Source organism: Oncorhynchus kisutch, linkage group LG8 (assembly GCF_002021735.2).
Source record: "Oncorhynchus kisutch isolate 150728-3 linkage group LG8, Okis_V2, whole genome shotgun sequence".
Lineage (NCBI taxonomy): Eukaryota > Metazoa > Chordata > Actinopteri > Salmoniformes > Salmonidae > Oncorhynchus > Oncorhynchus kisutch.
In genome coordinates, this window is record NC_034181.2 from 63,068,060 (window position 1) to 63,090,045 (window position 21,986).

The following is a 21,986-nucleotide window of genomic DNA, read 5'->3' on the forward strand; positions in this document are numbered from 1 at the left end:
CTCTATGCAGACAAGTGCAAGTATGAACTGTCCAAACATCACTGCTATTATGTCAAATGTTTAATATTGGGTTGTAGATTAATTACATTTTAGATTAATAACACAAATACCTACCTACACAATATTTAAATGTACTTTTCATAAGCGGCGGGGAAAAGGAGGCAGAGAGATGGCAGAACATATTGGGAATGGCAATAAAATGGAATTAAAAAAGTTATAAGATTCCATCAATGCATGAAAGGCTGGTTTGTGTGTATCAATGGTAAGGATTCATAGTGACCACAGCCAAGAAAGAAAGGAAGGAGATACTAGTTTTTCAAGCACTCTTTGGCACAGAGAGTGTATTTGGCACAGAGTGTGTATTTGGCACAAACTAACACAACAGGACACACATGCACGCACATGCACACGCACACACCTAAGAACCACATGGACCATAATGGGTATAAACAATTATCAATCTTATTTTTAACACATTAGATTAATAGGATAGCCTACTTAAACATCATACAATCCCAATCATATAATAACCTATTGTTGTTGTTATTATTATTGTTAGGCCTATTATTAGGCTATTATTATCAATATAATCATAATTATGATAATAATTAGCCTACCACTTTTTCTTGGTTCAAGTCGTAGGCTACAATGGTAGGAGCCTATCATCATCATCATAATCTGCCTATATCATTTTCTGGCTCTGAGGTTTTTACACAATTATGCATCAGACCCTATGTGGGTTAACCTATGTGTTTTCTAGGACGTAGGCTGCTGCACGTGGCAACAGTACAATAAAACCATAGGGCGCATGGATTCAAGATTCATTTTTTAAGCAACAACCATGTTGTTATATAGGCTAATGTGAGAATATTTTCAAAGAGTGTCAAACAAGTTCGTGCCAGCTACACATCACCACCGGCTCACGAGTGAGATCATTGATACAGAAATATCGGGTTCTAAATTCCATTAGCACACATTCACAAAACACACTAATATAATACACATGATGCATGGAACTGAATTCCCCAAATGAAGATGAACGTTCAAGGAATAAACGCAAGAGAAGAATATGGTCAAGTTCACGTCCAGCCGAGATGCTCCTATAGTTTCGTCCAACCATGTCTGCAGCGGAGACGGTATAGAAATATAAGACTAGATATTGTGCACTATCTTTGGTCTGCAGCACCAGCTTCTGATAGGGGCAAAAGGCGGTTCCGTTCCCAAAAGGTGTTATCCTGCAGAGGTAGTAGTAGCCTAGAAAGGATAGCAATAAACACTTACCGACTAAAGCGTTGAGGAGCATTCCAAAAATGCATGGAACAAGGCAGAGCCTTCTGGTAGCCATTTAATCACTTTGAAATATATTACGATACTAAAAACAACGTGAGGCGATCGGAAGAAAACAGACATACAGCTAGCTCTTCATGTTCATGAACTACAACAATTGGTGGCTCGCAGGAGTAGAACTTGCTTGCGCCATTTTGCACATCTATCAGGAATCTGTCAGCATCTCGTGCTCTCTCCTCTATATCCCAGTGTCGCTGCCTCACACGCATATCCACGTTGTAGCTTTTCCCACGAAACACTTCTCTTCCATCTGTCTCCCCTCCTCCCTCTACTGCATTCGCTAAATCATTTTTTTAGGAGTCTCTACTCTGGGAACAAAAGCGACCAGACCGCTGCACTCTCAAGGCATATATACTATTAAGCTATGTTCAGTTTGCAAGTGGATTTATATTGAAAAAAAAAGATACCATCATTTTTACCATTAGACTACTCACTACTGTATCCAAATAATTGATTCCCATCGTTATAGGCTAAGCCAAATGTATAAACATTTGCGAGTTGTAGCCTAACATTAATTTCATGTTTTCTAATGTGTTGTTTTGGCATATAATATACTATAATACAAATAACAATACTTAATGTAATGAATAATATTCGAACAATGCTGTTATCTGTTGAGTTGTATTACTAGTATTATGAAATATAATAATACATCATGTTAGTCAAGGACAAATAACTGAAACATAAAAGGTGTTAAAATGTTAAATGAAAATAACAATGTCAAAGTGCGCTCACAAATCACCCCTTATGCTGCTCGACATTTCCAGTGATTTATTGTGCATCAATTATTGTGGACCACTTTTGTACCACATTGGGAAAAAACGCTGTTACACGGTCGACCAAGAGGAGAGGAGTGACATCTAACGGTGACGAACAGTGTTGCAATTTATCAGCACAGCATCATTACGTGGAATTCCCCAATAGAAGCGCTGTTATAGCGTGGTTGCCTCATCTGTTCTGCTGTTATAGGCCACATATTCCCCTCCTTGCTACTCCTGTCATTTGCCAAAGTACAGTGTGTGTGTTGACTAATTCTAAATCCATTCAGAAAGTTTCCTTAAGAGAGGGACAAATAATAGGTAACTGAAATGAGCATAACAAAATTGTAAAAATGTAAGCAAGTCGTGAGGAATGAAGACCCGGTGAGTTGTGTTTCTTTCCTCTCATTAACAGGATGCAACTGAAGCAAACGTGCTGTAGCTCAATTAAATCTTGTAGGCTAATATTTTTTTCCATATATCATAATTTCTTTCTCATTACTAAGGCCTATATTTTTTGTTGTTGAATTTTACCCATTTTTTCTCCCCATTTTCGTGGTATCCAATTGTTTTTAGTAGCTACTATCTTGTCTCATCGCTACAACTCCCGTACGGGCTCGGGAGAGACGAAGGTTGAAAGTCATGCGACCTCCGATACACAACCCAACCAAGCCGCACTGCTTCTTAACACAGCGCGCATCCAACAATCTCTAGCCATTTTAGACAACATGATTTTGCATTAACACTGCCTCCACACATTGTATGTTGTTGTTCTTAAAATTATATATTGTTCCAAGTTTGCACGCACCCCATGTTCCATTACGTTGTCATGGAATATATTAATGCTGCTTCCAACCATATAATTAAGAATTCGAAGAATTGAATAGGATCTCTATGTTTCCAACTACCAATCAGCAACCGCACCGTATATCTGGCTGCATACTGAACGATGAGTTTCCTGAAAGGCAAATGGCAAATGACAGGAGTGGAATGTTAGCTAAAAATACTGATATCCAGACTACAATTACTGTAATTGTAGGCAATCTTAGAAGGTGACATTTCAGAATATGTTGCAAGTAGGCCTAGATTATATGCCTATAGGTAAAGTAGCTTGTAAAGTAACTGTGGTGTACTGCTATATTGCACGAACACCTTTATAGCATACGGTAGGCCTAGCCTATGGTCCAGGAAGGCTCAATCACAATTTGGCATTACAAATATAAACATGCCTATTCATGGACTGTTTACTCTTTAGGGTAGCTCTGTCCACTTTCATTCATTTCATGATAATATTGTATCTCCATATACCCTAAACACAACAAAAGGCTTTTATGTAGGCCTACCAAAGTTGTTATACTACTCCATTATGTCACTATGCAATCCTATTACGCAAACTAAATTGTCATTAGTTATCCTTAGTAATGGACAGGTTTGATTTTCTTAATAGGCCCACCTCTTATGGTGTGATTGCAACCTTGGAGGTTGTAATTTACATATTATTTCCCCCCCTCTCTTGTTCTACGTGCCTGGTGCCTCGGCTTAAGGTAGCCTAATAGAACCAAGTTATACACTTATAGTGAGTCTGCAACACAAACTGACTCATCTGGAGGAGAGGATACATGTGAGAAATGTTCAAAGATAAAGGTGAACTATAGTAATCACAAAACCACACATACCTCCTAGTAAGTGCTTCAAAGATGAGCTGGGCTACTTTTTATTCTTTAATTGATATATAATTACAGTGTGTAATTGTTGTGGGAATGTTCATTTTTGGTTTCCCATTGGTTCTGGGAATGAAGCCATACGTTTCCTGACCAGTAAAACCACTTGCTTTATTAATGTTCTGAGAACATAAATGAAAGGTTATTTGAAGGTAATGAAATAATGTTCTGGGAACGTTGTCTAAATGTGGGCATTTAAGGTTATTTTGAGGTTTATGAATAACTTCCTGTTTCATTAAGACTCTTTTATATCACTACTAGCTTAGGTTAACTGTTTTCAACTCCAAGCACAGGTAGGACACATGGAAATTCATTTGTTTAATCATGCAAACACATTTCAGCTTTATTGTAGCACAGCATCAGTGAGATTCTAACCCATGATCTTCTGTTTTCTATCCATGGAATGAATCCACTGCACCACCAGGATGGAGTTAGCATGCCATGTTTTTTATTAACTCATACAAAGCTGTTCAATTTAGTCTATTCAAACAGACCCCATTTCAAGGGAAACATGAACTCCTTAACGTTCTGAGAAACACATGTTTCTTAGAGCTTGGTGAAGGCGTGGTTGTCCTACGGATATTTTGCATACAACCTTCCCACAACATTTTGTGAAAGGTGCAGGATAGTTGATTGGTTTTGGAACATTCTCAGCACATTTGAGAAACTTGACAAAAAAGTTATTTTCTTTGGTATTTCATTACTTTAACAGGACGTTTCTCTAAAAGTTCAAACGTGGTTACATTTAATGTTTGATGATGTTCTATGAACGTTTTCCAACTAGTTTGACATTGTGAATTAAAAAAATATATACATATATATATTTTTTTTTTCACCTTTATTTAACCAGGTAGGCTAGTTGAGAACAAGTTCTCATTTGCAACTGTGACCTGGCCAAGATAAAGCATAGCAGTGTGAACAGACAACACAGAGTTACACATGGAGTAAACAATTAACAAGTCAATAACACAGTAGAGAAAAAAAGGGGGAGTATATACATTGTGTGCTAAAGGCATGAGGAGGTAGGCGAATAATTACAATTTTGCAGATTAATAACACTGGAGTGATACATGATCAGATGGTCATGTACAGGTAGAGATATTGGTGTGCAAAAGAGCAGAAAAGTAAATAAATAAAAACAGTATGGGGATGAGGTAGGTAAAAATGGGTGGGCTATTTACCGACTATGTACAGCTGCAGCGATCAGTTAGCTGCTCAGAGAGCAGATGTTTGAAGTTGGTGAGGGAGATAAAAGTCTCCAACTTCAGCGATTTTTGCAATTCGTTCCAGTCACAGGCAGCAGAGAACTGGAACGAAAGGCGGCCAAATGAGGTGTTGGCTTTAGGGATGATCAGTGAGATACACCTGCTGGAGCACGTGCTACGGATGGGTGTTGCCATCGTGACCAGTGAACTGAGATAAGGCGGAGCTTTACCTAGCATGGACTTGTAGATGACCTGGAGCCAGTGGGTCTGGCGACGAATATGTAGCGAGGGCCAGCCGACTAGAGCATACAAGTCGCAGTGGTGGGTGGTATAAGGTGCTTTAGTGACAAAACGGATGGCACTGTGATAGACTGCATCCAGTTTGCTGAGTAGAGTGTTTGAAGCAATTTTGTAGATGACGTCGCCGAAGTCGAGGATCGGTAGGATAGTCAGTTTTACTAGGGTAAGTTTGGCGGCGTGAGTGAAGGAGGCTTTGTTGCGGAATAGAAAGCCGACTCTTGACTTGATTTTCGATTGGAGATGTTTGATATGAGTCTGGAAGGAGAGTTTACAGTCTAGCCAGACACCTAGGTACTTATAGATGTCCACATATTCAAGGTCGGAACCATCCAGGGTGGTGATGCTGGTCAGGCGTGCGGGTGCAGGCAGCGAACGGTTGAAATGCATGCATTTGGTTTTACTAGCGTTTAAGAGCAGTTGGAGACCACGGAAGGAGTGTTGTATGGCATTGAAGCTCGTTTGGAGGTTAGATAGCACAGTGTCCAAGGACGGGCCGGAAGTATATAGAATGGTGTCGTCTGCGTAGAGGTGGATCAGGGAATCGCCTGCAGCAAGAGCAACATCATTGATATATACAGAGAAAAGAGTCGGCCTGAGGATTGAACCCTGTGGCACCCCCATAGAGACTGCCAGAGGACCGGACAGCATGCCCTCCGATTTGACACACTGAACTCTGTCTGCAAAGTAATTGGTGAACCAGGCAAGGCAGTCATCCGAAAAACCGAGGCTACTGAGTCTGCCGATAAGAATATGGTGATTGACAGAGTCGAAAGCCTTGGCAAGGTCGATGAAGACGGCTGCACAGTACTGTCTTTTATCGATGGCGGTTATGATATCGTTTAGTACCTTGAGCGTGGCTGAGGTGCACCCATGACCGGCTCGGAAACCAGATTGCACAGCGGAGAAGGTACGGTGGGATTCGAGATGTTCAGTGACCTGTTTGTTGACTTGGCTTTCGAAGACCTTAGATAGGCAGGGCATTTTCTCAAATAGTTCAACAATTGTCTTCTGTGGGAATTTCAGTACATCAACATAACATTTCCTACAGGTTTCCTCATGGTTCTATTTAAAGTAATGTCCTCAGAATGTTCAGAGAACCTTAAGAAACAACATTCTTCTGTGGGAATTTCAGTACAAAGTTTTCTGCAAGTTTCCTCATGGCTGCATTTAAAGTAATGTTCTCAACACATTGAGAACTTTCCATAAAAACCAAAAGAAAACAGTGAAAGTTTCTTCTAATGTTTTTTAAAAACGTACACATTCCGTTCTCACGTCAACAAAACTCTCTCTATCCTCAATCATGTTAAGTGTGTTCAGGTGTGTTGGCCTCGCCACACCTGATCTTATGTGCTAGCTGGGCACTGACACCGGTTACACAGAGAACAGAGAACCAAGAACAGGCAAGGCACTGTTCTCCATGTCCATAAGTATCCATACATGGTTGTTCATGGGTGACTGTAATATTAGTGAAACATCAAGACTAAAGATTATCAGGAGGTCAAAAAAGGGTTACAAACAGTCAGACATCTTTGTTCAGTTATCCTCATCTCTTTATTAAGATGTTTTATTTACACAACAGTAGTTTGCTCCGACATCTTGAGTTGCTGTGAGATTGACAAGTTCACTGATGGTAGTACAGTGTGGATAAACTTTTAAAAAAACAAGATTACTTCTCATCCATTTCCACAACTTTGGCCAGCCATATGTACACAGAGTATACAAAACTTTTGGAACATGAGTTAGACTGACCAGGGGAAAGCTATGATCCCTTATTGATGTCACTTGTTAAATCCACTTCAATCAGTGTTGCTGAATGGGAGGAGACAGGTTAAAGAATGAATTTTAAGCCTTGAGACAATTGAGACATGGATTTTGTATGTGTGCCATTCAGAGGGTGAATGGGCAAGACAAAAATACTTAAGTGCCTTAGAAAGGGCTATGGTAGTAGGTGTGAGGTGCACTGGTTTGAGTGTGTCAAAAACTGCTGGGTTTTTCCACGCTCAACAGTTTCCTGTGTGGATCAAGAATGGTCCACCAGCCAAAGGGCATCCAGCCGAAAGGGGTGCAACTCAATATTAGGAAGTTGATCCTAATGTTTTGTACACTCAGAGTATACGTTACAGCCATCTCCTAAACTAAAGGTTTCATCAAGGATTTATCGCTAACACTTGAGTCAACCTTGGCTCCAAACATCCTCCAATTTTTTAAGACCAAGTTAAATTGCACTTCTTGACACTGACTGTCTGAAGTTGCCATGGCCCCAACTCCCATAAGAATTCATTAATAAAACAATGCTGGAATGCATAAAAAGGGGACGACATATTACTGTGCAAAGCCGATGCCAACAGGGAAGGGGCCATGTGTAGTGATGGACAGGTGTGTTAATCAGCGAGGATGGCTGTGACGACACACTGTGTAAGAGGGAGAGGTCAGCATCAGAGCACTGCCTGGATGTATGTAATGTAGCACCGACTCACTCATAGACACCCTCTACTGCCTCTCTCACGCAGCGATACCTCCGCCAACATGTTATCCCTACTTTCACAATGCAAACGCTTTTTCAAGACACTGCACACATACACATATGAAGATAATAGAAGTGCTCATTCACAAGAAGTGCTCCAACAACAAGAGTTGATATCGCGAGTGAGTTTGAAGTGATAGAGGTTGCATACATACGACACAATGAAAATAATGTACTGTAAAAAAGACAGTTCTGCTGGTGGCACAAGACCAGGGTCTCTATGATTGGACATTCTGGATAAAGCACAGTTCAGCTGGTTAAGAAGTAGAAGAAGAATGCACAAATGTGACATCACTGGACAAGGTAGCTCACCACAAAGCACCAGAGGACACAGAGCCAGAATACATTGATTCATTTTTTTTAATAGAACAACTAAAAGCTAAATAAAATATGCCATTTAGCAGAAACTTCTATCCGAATCTGTGTATCAGCATTTGTTTAGTGTTTTTCAGGATTACAAGTGGTGAAGCTTTGTTTGACAACTAATGACATGCTTCAGAGTCTGGTATACTGTACATGCTGGCAAGTCCTCTACAGTTTTATGCAAAGACAGGCCACCTGAGAACAGTAAAGACCAGTATTCTACAGAAATGTCTGCACTGAGAGGTAAGACCTGCAGGTAGACGTTCCTCTTCAACAGTCAATCACCGCTCCACAACTCCACTCTTCTTGGCACTGATATCACACGGGTTTCCCTTCACTACTTTCCCTAACTTCACCCTCCTCCCCTTAGCTCCCTGCCTTCATGCCTCTCCTCACCCCCCCCCCCCCAACCCCTGCCCTGCACCCACTCACCACTCAAGGGTTTATTCTTAGAGTGGAAAATAAATCCACTGCAACAAGTGCTATTTCCAGTTGAGATAAGACAAGCAGTCTGCTGTATTACGTCATCTTCTGCCAGCTTGGCTCCCACAAAAGGATTCTTATAAACATAATGTCCATTATTCATAATGATCTTCATTAAATTAACAAATAACCAACAAAAATGAGGTATTCCTGTGATAAAATTTCTATTAAAAAAAGAGAGGATCCCGTTATTGAACTAATGTGCATATTTGATCAGATTAGAGCAAGATGTTACTACATTGAGCATCGCATCGGCTTACTCTGGGCAATGACGCTTACAGTAAGGGACACTATGTACTATGCAATATATGTGGTTAGAAGGAAACAGTAAAAAGAACCAACTGAACCTCTTCAGTGAGAGCAGACATTCTTCATGCCGGAGGCGGTTTTATGTCTTCAACGTCGGCTCTGTTTTCAACAGACCACACAAAGCTGCTGCAATAGGTGTCCCTCGAGTAAGAGTTTGAAACAGAGCTGACATAGACACTACAATCTATGTTAAAAACAGACGCTTCAGTAGAAATGTGAGTAAAGAACATGTAACAACTTCTGTAATGTTACAAAGATACAATACATACTGTACGCCTGTGAGATTCAAATGAACTGTAAACAGTCACCTTCTCACAGCTTCACTCAGTCTAAAATAGATATTGGTAGTTATACTGTATACAGTCCTATTAAATCATGCATTGGGTGGTCACCTTTCATTCAAATCTAACTGACTAAATAAACCTGAGTGAGTTAGTCAGAGCACAACGATCCATTTCGATAATGACTGGACTAATTGTATAGATTATAGACGGACTGAGAACGTTTTCCTGATGATCATGCTGTAGAGGAGCAAAGTGCTGATCTCTCAGACCAGAAGGATTTGTCTTGAAAAAAAAGAAGGCAGAACAGGAACATGTAGCGTGCGAGACTGAGAATGCATGGGTTGTAAGACGACAACACAAAATGGACATTGATTTTGCTTAGATAAAGTTTGAGCATGCCTGATCCTGAGTGAGGTCTGTTCAAAGTATAAAACTGGAATGCTTTAGTTATGGGACTCTTCTATATGCCTCTGAGTTCTAGCACCTATCTGGACTAACTGAGTCCTCATTCATCTGACAGACCATAAGACTCAATGTCTTAGGCCACGTTTACAACAGGCCCATTATACCTGTATAGTCTTTGATATGGCCATACTCTAATTTAGACAAAAAGCCACACACAAAGTATGACGAGAGATTCTTGTCCTTGTGTGGAGACAATTTTGAATAAATATTTTGTTAGGGTACACAAAGTAAGTATAAGTATAAGAAATGTAAGCATGCATTATGCTAAATAAAATAATAAAGATGCTTGTTTAAAAATGCTATAAAGAAAGAAATGAAAACATGAGGGTAACACAACATTTACACCGCCAATGTAAAGTCTACACCACCTCTTACCTTTCCTTCATATTTTGTTGCGTTACAAAGTGGGATTGAAGTAACTTTCATTGTATATTTTTTGGTCACTGATCTACACAAAATACTCCATAAGGTGAAAGTTTAAAGAACATTCTACACATTTTTACAAATTAATACAACTGAAATGACAAGTATTCACCTCTTTGTTTAGGCAAGACTAAAGTAGTTCAGAAGTAACATTTGGCTGAAGAAATCACATTAAGTTACATGGACTCTGTGTGAAATAATAGCGGTTGAACTGATTTTTGAACAACTAACCCTTCCTCTGTCCACCATACATACAACATCTGTAAGGTCCCTCAGTCAACTATTGAATTTTAAGCACAGATTCAACTACAAGACCAGGTATGCTTTTGGAAAGCCTCAAAGAAGGGCAGATATTGGTAGATGGGTAACAATAACAAATCAGAGATTGAATATCTCTTTAAGCATCGTCAAGTTAATAATAACGCTGTGGGTGATGTATTAAACCACCTAGAGACATCAAAAATGCAGTCGTCCTTCTGAACTGAGCTGCAGGACAGGATGGAAACTGCTTAGGGACGTCACCATGGTGATTTTAAAACAGCTACAGAATTCAATGGCTGTAATGGGAGAAAACGGAGGATGGACCAACAAGATTGTAGTGACTTGACAATAATGACCTAAATGACAGAGTTAAAAGAGAATACAAATATACAGATTACAAATATTCCAAAACATGCATATGTATGCAACAAGGCACTAAAGTAATATTGCAACAACAACAAAAAAAAAACAGCAAATGAATAGACCTTTTGGCCTAAATGCAAAGCATTATGTTTTGGGCAAATCCAACACAACACATCACAGAGTTACTGCCTTCTTATTTTCCAGCATGGTGGTGGCTGCATCATGGTATGGGTATGTTTGACATCGGCAAAGACGGGGGAGTTTTCAGGATGAAAAGAAAAGACGGGGCTAAGCACTGGAAAAATCTTAGAGGAAACCCTGCTTCAGTCTGCTTTACACCAGACACCTGGAGAGGAATTCACCTTTGAGCAGGACAATAACCTAAAACACAAAGCCAAATCTACACTGGTGTTGCTTACCAAGAAGACAGTGCATGTTCCTGAGAACCAAGTTACAGTTTTGACTTAAATCTGTGAATTTGTTGGGCAAGACTTGAACATTGCTGTCTAGCCATTATCCCCAACACATTGACAGAGCTTGAAGAATTGTTTAAAGAATAAATGGGAAAATATTGTGCAATCCAGATGTGCAAAGCTTTTATGAGACTTACCCAAGAAGACTGAGGTGATTCTAACATGTATTGACTCAGGAGGGTGAATACTTACCTAACAAGTTATATTCAAGTTTTTTTTCTCTTCATGAATCTTAAAAAAAAAAAATAGAATTTTTCTTCCACTTTAAAATTACAGAGTATATAAAAATGTAAATGAAATCCATTTTAATTCCACTTTGTAACGCAAAATAAATGTGAAAAAAGTTCAAAGGGGTGTAGACTTTACATGTGATATTGTGAAAGACCTCAGGCTGGCGAGTGTCAAAAGTACAAAGAAAGACAGGAAATATGGCTGAAAATAGAAGTGGTTTCTAGGTCTATTTCTCTATAATTCCATCCCCCTCACCTGCAGAGGGAGGAGCTTAGACACAGCTGAGAAAGGATGAGTGAGATGGCATCACAAAGGGTGAGGCCTCCCGACGGAGCCTTGTTCATATGTAGTAGGTCTAGTAACAAGCTACCATATATTAGGCCTGGTAACTAAAATGCTGCATTATTTACCTAAGTTGAAAAGTGATTTGCGGTAATTGGTCAATTAAAAATGTTTATCTTTTCCGGTCCAAAGTAGATGTGACGACAGTTGGAAACCCAAATCTAATGGAACGACTGATAAAGGGGAAAAGGGCAATAAACAGAGATCTGAGACAAGCCGTTATGTACCATACGTGTCATTTCCTGTAGGGAATACGCATCGATGTATACAGAAAGAAGGGGACAGGAAATTATTCCTGAAAGTATTGAAGGCTATGAATTAAACAGTTAAAAAACAGATTCTAAAAGATGCACCTATCTGCATGACACTATTAAAATCACCAACAAACCATCCTGTAAAGAAATGAGGTAGTGCTGTTGACTGGGAGCAAAACCAGGAGACCGCTGCTATAAGATGTGTTATTTTGTCATACACCTACACATCTCATCTAGTACTCCCCCCCCCAAAATAATGCCATCTATATCAACTACATGTACTGTATGCGGTTCCTTCAAATTATCTTCAATTGCCTAATTTATTTTCCCTTTTCAACACATTTGTCCTATTTTTATTGAATATAATCATCTATATAAATATACAGAGGTTAAAAATGCTCCTAAAATATTAGGCACCTGAGACCCCCAAGCTCCATTCAGGGAATGTGTGTGTGGATCCTGAGACAGCAGGAGGTTGGAGAGAGAGACAGGTCTGCACTGTGTCTAAATATAAGGCTTTTTTCCTGGTGCTGGGGCAGGCAGCATCCATACAGTGGAACAGCCAATAGGAACAGCTCAGTCATTTGAAAGGAGCCAGAGTGAGAGTGAAAGGGCCACATGGTCACGGTTCTGCTCTATCTTCATCGTGGTTGCTGAATCAAGAGCCTCTCCACCATCATCAGCTGACCAAAGGTAGGTCTTGAAGTACCACACGCCCACACTCATTCTAAGAGTCCAACAGGTCAAGACTTATGAAAAAAGGAATATCCTGCTTTCTACACTATTATTCCATCATCGTACGTCTGTAATAGGAGCCTGTAGCAAATTACAGATTAAGGCCAGACTAACATACTGCTGCTATGCAACAAAATGAGTACCCATACATACTAGCGCTAAAAAATATATACTGTATATATACACACATATAAAACAATGGATTCAAAGTACCTATAAAACTGAGCCAGGAAGAAGAAAATCAGATACTGAGGTGCTTTAAAAAACAAAACATTTGATTCCTAATGAATGAGAAAAAGAAAGAAGTCCAGTTGGTCTTTGTGTGGGGGTTTGTTCCTCTTGCTAAGGGCACAGGTAGCTGTGCACTGCTGAGTTAGAGTGGACAAGGCCGGCGCTGACAAAAGGAGAGGGGGCCGGGGGAGGGGGGCAGTGTCTGGAGTCCCCGTTCCCCAGGGTCTCCTGCCCTGGCCGCAAGGGCTTGGTGGAGTGGAAGCCGTTGGTGAGCCCCATTTCCGGGTGCCGCCCCACATCTACAGTCAGCTGCGCTGCCACGCCCACCATGCCCCCAACAATGCCCTCTGGCTGCCCATTGTGATTGGACACTGGCTCCAGGACAGGGTCGGATGGGACCTTGGGCAGGGGTTGTGTCTGTAGGGACTCCTCCCCTGGTGATAGACGTTGTGGTGCCTGGGCAGCCTGACTGACTGGCTCCCCTGGGTGTTGTGGTGCCTGGGCAGGCTGTCTGACTGGCTCCTCTGGAAGATGTGGTGCCTGGGCAGGCTGTCTCACTGGCTCCCCTGGATGTTGTGTCCCCTTTGGGTGTAAAGAGGCCTGGGCAGGATGTCGGACTGGGGAGTAAGCTGCCTCGGACAGTGAAGGCCCCCTGGTGGCCTGAGAGTCCTCTTCAGTGTCACTCTGCGCCTCCTGCTGCTCCTTCTCCAGGTCGTTCAGCTCAGAGTGAACTATGACCTCTGCCTCCACCTGGTTACTACTGCACAGGGAGGAGTCCAGTTGGTCTTCGGGGTTGCCCTGAAACACACCACACACAGTTAGCAGACATTTAATTATTTAATTTCATACAGTCAGCCCATGTAACAGTGGAGTCCTACAAGGCAGTGTGTTTGTACTCCTGTTGTTCTGTATTAACATACAACTGTAAATGACCTTACACCAGTGGTGTCAATCATAACTGAAAGGCAGCCATAATACAATTATAACACAGTCATTATTTCTTGCTATGCTATCCATCTTTCTGAACTGCATACCATTCTCTAAATTAAATCACTGAGAATGTGACTGAAATGTCACCAGTAAAATAGAGCAGTGGTGGTATGAGGTGTGACTGCAAAATAAACGACGGATTCATTATAGATTAATTATAGCTTTCCCCTCCTACACTTTGAAGGGTATGAGAGTGCCTTAACAGTGGCAGAGTAATTCATTTATCAGATGCATGATCAAGCGGCTCATTCAGCTTTCAGCCAGTGTCACATTCTAATTAGCTATACGTCATCCTGACACCTCGTTCACTGTTTCATTACTTCCTGTTCAGCTCTCACAAACCACTACCTCTAAACCAGCTCTTACTGCTCTTCTAGACGCATGCTTGCACACACACACACCACTTTCTACCCCATCTACCTCTTATTCTTGTACACACACACACACACACCTTGCCATTCTCTGTGGTGGCCATGTCCAAAGTTCCATTGTTGAGCGTTGGAGAGTCCTCTGTGATGGTATCCCTGTATTTGGTGATCCGGTTGGCCCAGTTACGACTAACTGACCCATTCCAAGCAGCCTGGAGAATGACAAGGTCAGAAGAAAAACACGACTCAACAAGTAACCTTGAATAGTACTATATTTGTAGTTGTTTCTAGTGTGGTATCTAGTGTCCTGACTACTCACCATGAGCTCAACTCCTAGGGCTTCGTCCCCTATTCCTACATTACCCATGAGGCTGTGCTCCTCAGTGGGCTCTGTGAGGGGTTGGGCGCAGTCATGTTCATGGTCCAGGCTGCCCAGGGGCATCAGGGTCTCTAGCTCATGGCAATCACTGCATTCTGGCACCATGGTGGGCACAGACCGACACCCATGATGGTACTGTGGGGGCAGAGCAGTGGAGTCCAGCCCTCCAGACACCTCTCTGGTTACAGCACAGAGGAGGGACACAGGTTAATGATTAGAGTTATGTCACTGCACATGGTTTAACCTCAGAGCACAGTATAAAAACAAGGATGATCATTAACAATTGTGGTTTTTATAGGAAAACGTCTGGATTTTTCCAATGAAGCCCTTTATTGACTTCACCAGAGTCAGATGAACTCGTGGATACCATTTGTATGTCTCCGCGTCCAGTACGAAGGAAGTTGGAGGTAGTTTCGCGAGCCAATGCTAACTAATATTAGTGCGATGCCTGGAAGTCTATAGGTATTAGAGGTCGACTGATTAATCGGAATGGCCGATTAATTAGGGACCATTTCAAGTTTTCATAACAATTGGAAATCGGTATTTTTGGACGCCGATTTTTTTACACCTTTATTTAACTAGGTAAGTCAGTTAAAACCTCTTGGGGCTAGGGGGCAGAATTTTCACTTTTGGATAAATAGCGTGCCCAATTTCATCTTCCTGCTACTCATGCCAAGAATATAAGATATGCATATTATTCATAGATTTGGATAGAAAATACTCGGAAGTTTCTAAAACTGTTTGAATCATGTCTGAGTATAACAGAACTTATGTAGCAGGCAAAACCCTGAGGACTAACTGTTCAGAATCTCCTACCGCTTCCACTGGATGTCACCAGTCGTTGGAATTTGGTTGAGGTTATTCCTTTGTGCAATGAAGAAGTAGGCCAACTCGGAACTGGGTAACACTTTTGTGAGTTGCGCAAGACGTGAAAAGCAGCGCTGGTTTGTTTTCATTCCTGTATTGAACACAGATTGCCCCGTCTACAATTTGATTATTAACGTTTAAAAATACCTAAAGTTTATAGGCAACCTTTGAAATATTTTGTAGTGACGTTGCGTTTTTTGTAAGCAGTTTTTTTTCCTGGATCAAACGCGCTTTATAAATGGACATTTAAAAAAAAAAAAAACCTTTATTTAACCAGGCAAGTCAGTTAAGAACAAATTCTTATTTTCAATGACGGCCTAGGAACAGTGGGTTAACTGCCTGTTCAGGGGCAGAGCGACAGATTTGTACCTTGTCAGCTCGGGGGTTTGAACTCGCAACCTTCCGGTTACTAGTCCAACGCTCTAACCACTAGGCTACTCTGCCGCCCCATTTTGGATATATATGGACGAAATTAATCGAACAAAATTACCAATTGTGATGTTTATGGAACATATTGGAGTGCCAACAAAAGAAGCTCATCAAAGGTAATGCCTGTTTTATATTTTATTTCAGCGTTTTGTGTAGCGCAGGGTTGAAATATGCTAACTCCTTTGTTTACTGCTGGTGCAGATGGTGCAGGCTATCAGATAATAGCTTCTTATGCTTTCGCCGAAAAACATTTTAAAAATCTGACATGTTGGCTGGATTCACAATGAGTGTAGCTTTAATTGAGCATCTACATGTGTGATTTAATGAAAGTTTGAATTTTATAGTATTTTATTTGAATCTGCCGCTCTGCATTTCCCCTGGTAATTGGCCAGTTAAGACATTTGCGTCCCGCCTATCCCTAACTAGTTTTAAGAACACATTCTTAATTTCAATGACGGCCCTGGAACGGTGGTGGTTAACTGCCTTGTTCAGGGGCAGACCGACAGATTTTTACTTTGTCAGCTCTGGGATTCAATCTTGCAACCTTACGGTTACTAGTCCAACACTCTAACCACCTGTCTCTCATTGCACTCCACGAGGAGCCTGCCTGTTACGCAAATGCAGTAGAAGCCAACATAAGTTTAATGCTAGCTAGCAACTTATCTTATAAAAACAATCAATCAATCATAAATCACTAGTTAACTACACATGGTTGATGATATTACTAGTTTATCTAGCATGCCCTGCTAGATATGCAACATATAATCGATGCAACCCTGGATGATGATTTAACAAAAGTGCATTTTGCGAAAAAAGCACAATCGTTGGACGACTGTACCTAACCATAAACACCAATGCCTTTCTTAAAATCAATACACAGAAGTATATATTTTTAAACCTGCATATTTAGCTAAAAGAAATCCAGGTTAGCAGGCAATATTAACCAGGTGAAATTGTGTCACTTCTCTTGCGTTCACTGCACGCAGAGTAGTTGTTATGCAACAGTTTGGCCGCCTGGCTCATTGCGAACTAATTTGCCAGAATATTACGTAAATATGACATAACATTGAAGGTTGTACAATGTAACAAGAATATTTAGACTTAGGGATGCCACCCGTTAGATAAAATACCGAATGGTTCCGTATTTCACTGAAAGACTAAACGTCTTGTTTTCGAGATGATAGAAATATGGTCGAATCCGGAAACGATGTGTTATGTTATAATTAAGTCTATGATTTGATAGAGCAGTCTGACTGAGTGGTGGTAGGCAGCAGCAGGCTCGTAAGCTTTCATTCAAACAGCACTTTCGTGTGTTTTGCAAGCAGCTCTTCGCAAGCACAGCTCTGTGTATGACTTCAAGCCTATTAACTCCCGAGATTAGGCTGGTGTAACCGATGTGAAATGGCTAGCTAGTTAGCTGGGTGTGCGCTAATAGCGTTTCAAACGTCACTCGCTCAGACTTGGAGTAGTTATTCCCCTTGCTCTGCAAGGGCCGCGGCTTTTGTGGAGCGATGGGTAATGCTGCTTCGAGTGTGGCTGTTGTCGATGTGTTCCTGGTTCGAGCCTAGGTAGGGGCGAGGAGAGGGACGGAAGCTATACTGTTACACTGGCAATACTAAAGTGCCTATAAGAACATCCAATAGTCAAAGGTTAATGAAATACAAATGGTATAGAGAGAAATAGTCCTATAAATACTAGATTAACTACAACATAAAACCTCTTACCTTGGAATATTGAAGTCTCATGTTAAAAGGAACCACCAACTTTAATATGTTCTCATGTTCTGAGCAAGGAACTCAAACGTTAGCTTTTTTTACACGGCACATTTTGCACTTTTACTTTTCCAACACTTTGTTTTTGCCTTATTTAAACCAAATTGAACATGTTTCATTATTTATTTGAGGCTAAATTGATTTTTATTGATGTATTATATTAAGTTAAAATAAGTGTTCATTCAGTATTGTTGTAATTGTCATTATTACAAATAAACAGTTTTTTTTGTTTTAGTCGGCCGATTAATCGGTATCGGCTTTTTTTTGGTCCTCCTATAAAATCGGTATTGGCGTTGGAAAAAATCATAGTCGGTCGACCTCTTATAGGTATATACTAACATGCTAGCAGATACCATAGACTTCCAGTCATTGTGCTAACGCGAAATGACCTCTAACTTCCTTCATACTGGACAAAGAGACATGGACATGGTATCCATGAGTTCATCTGCCTCTGGGGAAGTAGATAAAGGAAGGCCTCATTGGGATGTTGGCAAAGTATCCTTTAAAAAACAAATATGAGGAATGCATTGTCATAGACAGTCATTACAACTATAACAGTAGGATGAACAAAATATTGTCACTCCATCTCAAATTGTGATGGCTAGCTGGATTCACTATAGTACACATTGGAATTCAAAGGAGCTAAATACCAAAACAGACAGTAATAATAGTTGTTCCATATTAATGCAAAATTATTCAAAATTATTCACATCTGAAATGTCAAATGTGCAGCATGAAGACATGGACCCCCCCTGGGTCTCACACAAAAGTCATCCTAATTCTGTAGCTATATAAAACATCTCCAAAACCTCCACTTCTATTTAAATCAGTTTACTGCTCTCCCTGCCAAACCCAATGCAGGGAAACATGACTTTTGTTTCATATTCTTTCCTGCTCATTAACCACACAGCTTCATAATAGACCAAGAGCAGCAGCCATCTGTGGTGCTCTGTCTTTCAGGACACACTCCCCAACATCTGCCTGTCTGTCTCTCTGCTGCTGCAGCTTCACACACACACACACACACACACACACACACACACACACACACACACACACACACCCTTAAATCTTACAATGCCAGTGAAAGCATAATGATCCTCAAATCCTAGACGTACATACTAAAGTAGACATACTAAAACAGAGAGTCATTTGCTTTCAGGTGGCCTCTTCTTACCTGGCCTTGCCATTGCGGAAGCTGACACACATACAAAGGAGCATGCTGAGCAGCCCCAGACACACACCAACTATGATGCCAGTCACTGCATGGATGTCCAGCTCTATAGGGAACAGCCCAGGAAGGCATGCAGGAAACGGGGAGAGAAAACAGACGAGATACTGGATGAGTATTTGAACCTGTCAGCACAGGACGCAGTTAGAGAACAGAAGGTAAGTGGGAGGATGAATGGTAATATAGTGTATATGCAGTATGATGACAGCCGGATTCCACCGCTCAATCAATTTCAGCGGGCCATGAAGGAACCAATTCACACTTCCAGGGAGGGAGATATTAATTGAGCTTGGGCAATTGCTGTCTATCTGGCAGCAGAGTGGAGAGAGGACAGATGGTGCTCGCTCCGCTCTCGCCCGCCCACAATCACATTGCATTTCCTACTCAGCAGGACCAGAATAAACCTGCTACTCGGTCATCTTAGATTGTCTTCCTAAAGGAGGATGGACTCCCCTAGCGCCAATGTTATGACCTTTTGCTTCTGCATGGAGCTCTCTCCTGACTTGCTTCTAGATGCTCGAGTTTAGCTGTTGTGCTCATTATTCTCTGATGGACAAAGTGTAATTGGGCTACAAATAGATAATGACTGATGGAAGTCTCCTTGAGAAGCCCAATGAAACTGCAGTAGTATTCAACAGTGTGCACATATCCTTCTTTCTTTTTCCCTGCCAAGCCGCCATAGAATGAGCCGCTCTGTCACAGGCCCCTTCACCGTGGTTATAGACAAGGTGTCATCCGCAGCTCTTCTGCTTCTCAAAGTCAGATATGAAGTTGAGTCACAGAGCTCTCTGGGTGCAGCCGGTGCTGAGGCCACCCCTTTAATATTCACCTCAGAGGCCAGAGAGTGAGGAGAGATATGACACAGGCTCCTGCAGGCTTCTCTGCCCCACTGGCAGGGATGGATTAACCACTTTAAAGGACTCTGTGTGTGTGTGTGTGTGTGTGTGTGTGTGTGTGTGTGTGTGTGTGTGATAGGAAATACTTATGTAAGTGATGACACACACACCATCACAGTATGTGTAGAGAGTAGACCCACTCACCATATTTCCTGGGAGGAGTGTGCACATCCTTCACTGGGGAGTAAGGCCCCACCCCCACGTCAGTGGATGCCCTCATCTTAAAGAAGTATTGTGTCCCACTAGACAGCCCTGCTACCTCAGCACTCATGATGGTCCCTAAGAGGGAGGGAGAGGGAGGTAAGTGTGTGAGTCATTAACAGTCTCATTTGCATCCACTTATAGAACCCACACAGTTCCTCGCAACAGCCGCAGCTCCAACCACCCACCATCTTGGGAGAGGTTGTTCCACAGGTGCTCAGGCTGGCTGAGGTTGATGGTGTATAGGATCCTGTAGCTGATGATGATGCCATTGGGCTCCACAGGCGGGTGCCAGTTCACCAACACAGAGGAGGAGTCCAAGGCACTGAGCTGCAGCTCTGCTGGGGGGGTGGAGGGTACTGGGGACACAGGGGGGGGGGGGGGGGGGGGGGGGGGGAGTCAGTAATCACACCACAGAAATAAAGCACCACAGCGGGCTGGCCACACAGGCTTTGTGTGGCTGGCTGGGACAGGTGTGACACTCCTCTGGGTCAAAGTGCCCTTCCCACCTGGTCATAAAGTGGGGGCTGAGGGCAGGGACTGGGTCTCAGGTGACAGAGGGCGGTAGTATGGGATCCGGCAGGCAGCTACCCCGGCTGTGTCAAACCAAAGACTCCTACTTCGTTGCCCTGGTAATGAATCCCCTGCTGACTGGCCCCTCCTGGCCAGTATTCACAAAGTGTCTCAATGCTGATCTAGGATCAGTTTGACATTTTAGATCAAAATGAATAAGACAGAGAGGACTTGATCCTAGATCAGCACTCGTCCCTGGCTCCTCCCTGACACCACTTGGCTGAACTGATTGACGTGCCCTGCCAATTATCTCCCTACGCCCCTAAAGATGAATCCCTTCTCTGTTAACCTGCCTCAATCACACTTGCTCAGTCTAACACATAGACAGTTTATTGCTATACTTGTGGGGACCAAATAATTGATTCCCATCCAAAATCCCATTTTCTCTAACCCTAAATCTAACCCTAGCCTTAACCCTTTACCTAACCGTAACCCCAAACCCCTAACCCTAAAACTAACCTAACCTTAACTCCTAACCCCTAACCTTAATTCTAACCCTAATTGTAACCCTAAACCCAACCCCTAAGCCTAAAATAGCATTTTTCCCTGTGGGGACCGTCAAAATCACCCCACTGGTCCGTATTTTCCTTGTTTTACTATACTTGTGAGGAATTCTGGTGCCCACAAGGATAGTAAAACAGAAACACACATACACCAACAAACTACACACATACACCAACGAACTACACACCTCTGTGTAAAAAAAAAAAAAAAAACACCCTCACAGAGGAAGTGAAAGTGAGCGACAGAGCATATCGAACACAAGCATCCACCTTTATGTTACACTGGATGCACAGATTTGTCCACTACACTGATGAGAACAGGCGAGACTTACTGTCAGTGAGAGTGGACTCCTCCACGGTGCCGCTGAAGGGACCAACCACGTCTCCTCCATTGGACTGCACAGCCAGCTCATAGCGGGTGTAGGGTTTTAGCGCCCCCAAGAGGATCTCCTGAGCAGAGCTGCAAAACACAGTTTGGGAGAGAGAAAAAAATTAACGAATGAATCACAAATGGGAAAACTTGCACGTCCTTCCTTGCATTCATAACCTGAATATCGATTTAGCCATTCTGGAAGAAATATTACATTTCAACAAAAAGGGCTTCTTTAATGTGATCGAACTTCAGATAATGGAATTTGGAACTTCCATTTTCCTCTAAAAGAAGCTGAATACCTGGTATAGTAGGAGACCAGGAGATGTGTTGTG

The 21,986-nt window shown here is 41.9% G+C and overlaps 2 protein-coding genes across 2 annotated transcripts in view; both read right to left on the reverse strand.

The window, feature by feature from the left end:
- The window catches only part of LOC109895272 (immunoglobulin superfamily DCC subclass member 3), a 114,674-nt gene extending 113,035 nt beyond the window's left edge, over positions 1-1,639 (reverse strand). The window contains exon 1 of the mRNA XM_031830815.1: positions 1,282-1,639. Coding sequence (XP_031686675.1) covers positions 1,282-1,345 — 64 coding nt within the window. The 5' untranslated portion in view covers positions 1,346-1,639. The remainder of the gene's footprint in view (positions 1-1,281) is intronic.
- Positions 1,640-6,863: 5,224 nt separating this feature from the next.
- LOC109895271 (immunoglobulin superfamily DCC subclass member 4) overlaps positions 6,864-21,986 on the reverse strand; it is a 62,164-nt gene continuing 47,041 nt past the window's right edge. The window contains exons 14-20 of the mRNA XM_031830816.1: positions 21,614-21,741; positions 20,394-20,564; positions 20,149-20,283; positions 19,055-19,157; positions 14,750-14,987; positions 14,514-14,642; positions 6,864-13,870 (exon numbers count right to left, since the gene is read on the reverse strand). Coding sequence (XP_031686676.1) covers positions 13,184-13,870; positions 14,514-14,642; positions 14,750-14,987; positions 19,055-19,157; positions 20,149-20,283; positions 20,394-20,564; positions 21,614-21,741 — 1,591 coding nt within the window. The 3' untranslated portion in view covers positions 6,864-13,183. The remainder of the gene's footprint in view (positions 13,871-14,513; positions 14,643-14,749; positions 14,988-19,054; positions 19,158-20,148; positions 20,284-20,393; positions 20,565-21,613; positions 21,742-21,986) is intronic.